General features: G+C 44.0%; 1 protein-coding gene across 1 annotated transcript in view; it reads right to left on the reverse strand.

Moving 5' to 3' along the window:
* The window catches only part of LOC137429167 (forkhead box protein Q1-like), a 1,843-nt gene extending 317 nt beyond the window's left edge, over positions 1-1,526 (reverse strand). Inside the window, exons 1-2 of the mRNA XM_068119170.2 lie at positions 1,415-1,526; positions 1-1,277 (exon numbers count right to left, since the gene is read on the reverse strand). The exon at positions 1-1,277 is cut by the window's left edge and continues 317 nt beyond it. Of these exons, the coding sequence (XP_067975271.1) occupies positions 346-1,251 (906 nt within the window). The 5' untranslated portion in view covers positions 1,252-1,277; positions 1,415-1,526 and the 3' untranslated portion in view covers positions 1-345. The remainder of the gene's footprint in view (positions 1,278-1,414) is intronic.
* Between the last annotated feature and the right edge of the window lie 3,839 nt (positions 1,527-5,365).

Consider the following 5,365-nt stretch of genomic DNA (forward strand, 5'->3'; position numbering starts at 1 on the left):
TTCTATAGTTAAACATTTTACAAGAACTGCAACTTAAAACGCAATTGATTTGGTGTTGATGGTAAAAAACAAGAAAATCAAAAATGATGTTAAAAATAACTACACATTGCATAGGAATTACAGACTTAAATAATGACTCTGTCTGTAGTTGACTGAAGGACACATTTTGATACTTTTGTAAAATTTTTGAAAAAAGCAGTTTGAAGAAAATAATGTCAAAATGATGATGATCTGTAATGTCGCGTCAGTGCCCTCGTTCTCCACGTTGTGGCGGTTCCAAGCACAGGTTGCGCGATGGGATAATTCATGAAATCCACGGCGATACGTACACAGTAAAGCTTGAGCTCAAGCCAACAGTCTCTCGATGCTGTAAGGGTGCAAATGGATGAGTGCCGACACCCGCTCAGACGCTGCTGGAGCTTGGCGGGACCACTGCTGGAGTTCCTCTCCGTCCAGCCGGAGAGAGAAGAACGGTCCAAGTGGCGAGCAGAAGGAAAAAGAGCTGCAGAGATGAGACTCCGAAGTGGTCGTGTTACTTATGAAGGTGGAGGTTCTAACGGGTAGTAAGAGTCCGCAGCAGGTAGTCGAAGGAACGGTAGGCCTGTGAGAGAGGCACCGGCTGGGTCCAGGACTTGTCCTGCCCAAAATGCTCTCGATGGCGAATGGGCTGCAGAACTTTCTGCTCGAGTTTGGATCTTTCGCGAGGTCTATGGATCGAGTCGCGGATCCTGACGTATCTATGGATTCTGCAGTCCTACCTATGCGTTTTCTGCGGCGCCTGAAGACTCCATCTGCAAAGGTGTATTCGCTGTTCGGGTTGATCATCCAATAGTTGTCTTTGCCCCATGGGCGGGCCGGGTCGCGCAGCACCTTTAGGAAGCACTCGTTGAGTGAAAGGTTGTGCCGTACTGAGTTCCGCCAGCCCGTGTAGGGACCGCGGAAAAAGGGAAACTTGCGCATGAGGTAGTCGTTGATCTCGGCGAGGGTCAGACGACCACTGGGCGAGTCTCGGATAGCCATTGCAATGAGTGCGATGTACGAGTAAGGAGGCTTCGGACGTCGCATGTACGGTTTTCCAGAACGCGCCACAGTCATCTCAGGACAACAGGTGTAGTTGGAAGTACCTGGATCGTTCCCAGTTTCGCTCACTGCAGGTATGATGGAAGAGTGTTGCAGCTCTTCCTGCAGCTGATCGCGTCTCTGTGGCTGCACCAAAGCCACCGGCGTCACGTCGTCAGGCAAGATCTCCATCAGGTCTCGCTCAGGGAGTCAGAGGTCTGTAGAAACGTCAAACAAAAGATCAGGTGTCCCCGCTGGCTTACCTGTCTTATAAAGCACCTTACGGCAGAGGACGCGTCACACACAATGCCAACAATGGTGGGGATTGGGAGAATTTTCGTCCACCTTTGCTTACCAATGTCCTTTTTGTGTGGCTCTTCAATGTGAATGGAGACAGCCCACAGGTGACCCAGGTTAGCTGCACACACCTAAATCTCGGCACCCATACTTGACGCCAGACGCTCTACATAGGTGTAGCAATGTGCAGGTAGGTGTGCCTGTCTTTATCACCTCTATTGTAAAGGTGCAAGAGGTGGGGGAGGGAGAGGGGCAAGGCTTGTGAAGGGGTATACGTGTAGTTTGAGAGATGGGTGGAAGTGAAGGAGGCGGGATGGTGGAGGTGGTTACCTGTCGGATTTCACCACAGCATGCAGACCTAGCGACAAAGAGTGAGCCAAAGCGTCTCGGTAGCCATACACCCATTGTAGATGGATCATTCAGACACACGCGGTTTCGGACAGTCGCTTCAGTCGCTCGCGACTCTAGGCCTCGGTCGGAAGAGTTATTTGATGTGCTTTTGGCAAAATAAGACAGAAACCGATTTAAGTTTATGAAAGGATTTGTTGGTATATTTATCGTAATGCAGTCAGGCCGAACATGTCAGGATCCCAAGGAGTATATTTGGTATTTATATGAAAATCGAACTTGATGGAGAAGTTCTGCTACAAGGTGAACTTAGTTTGAATGCATCATTCAATGCATACGTAATATGTAGATGGATCCTCATTGACGATCAATGCAGTGTTCATGTCCTGTTTTCCAATCTATCTTTTCTATCTCTTGACCAAAGCAGACATGCCAGTCATAGTTACCCCATAATCTGATAGTTGTCTTTGCCCCTAAGTCTATCTCTTGACCACAAAACAAAAATCAGGGTTCAGCAATTGGTTCACTTTGTCTGGCTGTCTGTCTGTCTGTCTGCAAATGTCAGTTTATGATTAAATTTCAATCAAATGTTATATTTTGAACATGAATTGGAAAACGAACCTGCAGTCTATAGCAGTACTTTGGCTCTGAATTTGGTAAATTGTAGCCAATGGAATGTCATCCCGATTCAGCATTTGCAGAGAGTGAGATAATTGTCTGCCTGTCTGACATTCAAACAAAACTAAACTCATTCCAAACATTAAACTCACTGTTTTTTTAAAAGACGTCATAAAGGACGCAACAACAGGCACGAAGAGCTAATCTAATCTAACGTGGTGGATAGGGTGGTGTAAAAGAATGTAAACATCGACAGTGGTAAACTTCTGAAAAAACTTTTTTCTTTAAAATCTTTATTTTAAATACCAGCAACAGTACCCGCCCTACGGGCGGGGCTTCAATTGGGAGGCCCAAATGAAAAGGTAAAATATCAGAAATTTAAGGCTTTTTTATTTTAAACGATTCATATAAACATCCATTGAATCATATCACATGCAAATCATCAAAAATCTAAACCGTACATGGACGATCACGTACCACGTACGTCTCGCTCGCTCTCATGTTGTCCCGATAATGATCCTTCTGCAGGTTCACCGACGGAAACCTTGTTACGACTTTTACTTCCTCTAGTCTAGACAGTCAAGTTCGCTCATCTTTTCGGTGCAACGGCACGAGCCGAGAACGACCCGTGCAGGGGCTGATCCGAGGATCTCATCAAACCGTCCGATCGGTAGTAGCGACGGGCGGTGTGTACAAAGGGCAGGGACTTAATCAACGGGAGCTGATGACTCGCGCTTACTGGGAATTCCTCGTTCGTGGGACACTGTCTCAAGCCCCAGTCCCCATCACGGATGGGGCTCAGCGGTTTACCCGAGCCTGACGGCGAAGGGCAAAGTACACGCTGGCCCGTCCAGTGTAGCGCGCGTGCGGCCCCGGACATCGAAGAGCATTAAACGTTCATTAAACATGAAACGTTCATTAAACATGAAACGTTCATTAAATATGAAACGTTCATTAAACATTAAACGTTCATTAAATGATTACGAAACGAAAAACATTACGAAATTACGTTCACACCGTCACGTCAAACACTACCGTGAACACATACATCGTCACAACATCGTCACAATGAGAACATCGTCACAATGAACGTTATGCAAACGCGAATGTTATGCGGGAGTCCAAACCTGAGAATGCTGGAGACCAAAGCTGAAATTTGGGAAACTAAACAGCCTATTTTACTCCTAGGGGTCCCAGGATTACCCACCCAAAATATCTTTGCAATCGGTTCAGCAGTTTTTACGGTACCTTCGAACAGACAGACGGACATTTGGTGAATTATAGTAAGATTATATATATTATATATATCTATCTATAATTCCAGTAATCTCTGTGTGTATGTTTGTTTGTATGTTTGTATGTTTGTATGTTTGTATGTTTGTCTGTGACCGCTGTTTCTCGACAACTACCGGTCCGATATACTTGAAACTTGCCAGGTATATTGCTGGGGACCCGAGGATGTGCCTTTTCAAGGTTTGAAATTAATCGGACAAGTAGTTACCGAGCTATGGCGATTTAGCCGTTCGCCGTTCGCTTTGGCGTTGCGAATGAACCAAACCATTTCATGTAAATAGAGGGGGGGGGTTCTGTGGTCGTTGCGAATGGACCAAACCATTTCATGTAAATAGAGGGGGGGGATTGTCACCGTACTCGCAAGCCGTTCGCCGTTCGCTTTGGCGTTGTGAATGGACCAAACCATTTCATGTAAATAGAGGGGGGGGATATAATTTTAGATATATATATAGTACGGGCATATATATAGTACGGGCATGCCCTAGTGTATATAATAGACATAGTAATGTATATAACTTTATAAAATATAATACTGTATATAAATAATAATAATAACATAAAATATTATTTAAAATATTATGTAAGGTAAAATATAATAATACAGTATATATATAAAATAATATATTATATAATGTATAAATACAAAAAGAAAAAACAACCTTTAAAATCTTTATTTTTATTTAAATTGAATTATACACGAGAACACTGTAGAACACAAATCGCCTTTTTGGAACATTCAAAAACCTTCCATTTAACAGCACTTGGACAAAATATTGCTGCATTTTACATCATCTCAACCAATCAAATTTGTCGCTCACAGACCCTCCCCACATCTTTTTTTTCTCAACACTGCATGGGATAAGATGTTCTATGAGCTCTCCAGTTAGCAATTGGACAAGGACGGGATTTGGAATATGTTTAGTACGTGCCGGTGATTGCTCGCCTACTCTGTCGAAAGACACCGAGGGATCTTTAATGTCCACCAACTCGTGCTTGTCGATGGGTCACCCAAACATCCGACAGACAGTGTACTCAAAGATGCAACAGCCGACATACGAATCACCGATCTGACACTTTATCATCCGATCAAGATTCGAACCCAGTCTCGCTGCATCAGACAGACAGACGATTAAAGGAAAAGGGCAATAAATATATGGTCTGTTTGTGTGTGTATATATATATATATTAGAGTAATTTTGCGAAATACCGAGTATTTAAACCGATACTCAAAACCTTTCTTGACCAAAACCTCCCTGGTATCCACAATCGCGTGTTCCTGTAATTGTTTTGACTGCGAGGGAAGGGATCATTTTAAACTTGTTTCCCTTTTGGGAATCTTCCTCCCGAACATATCCGACACCATGCCAAACCAGTCTATTTAAGTTTTTTTTCACTGCAAGACAAAGGCTTCTCTTAACTCACATTGAGGGGTGCTTGGCATTCTCACTCTGGGAGCCAAGATCCTGTTGGCAAGAGTAGTGAGTCACCATACGGGAATCGAACGCACAGCACGAGCAAGTGGAGAAAGAAACAATTCTTTAACCGCTCGACCAAAGCAGTCAGCTTGACAAATTCCATACACGGGAGTGAAAAGCCATCTTTGTAACCATGACCATGTTATTTAATACAAGGGCACTTCATTAAACTCTCCCTGCCCTGCTCCGATGAAACGATGCGAGAGAGGCAGGAATCGCAAATGGGGATATTTGCTCTGAAATTCTTGAAACTCTATCTATAACATGAGCTGCCC

This window comes from Myxine glutinosa, chromosome 6 (genome assembly GCF_964187855.1).
Source record: "Myxine glutinosa chromosome 6, kmMyxGlut1.1, whole genome shotgun sequence".
NCBI lineage: Eukaryota > Metazoa > Chordata > Myxini > Myxiniformes > Myxinidae > Myxine > Myxine glutinosa.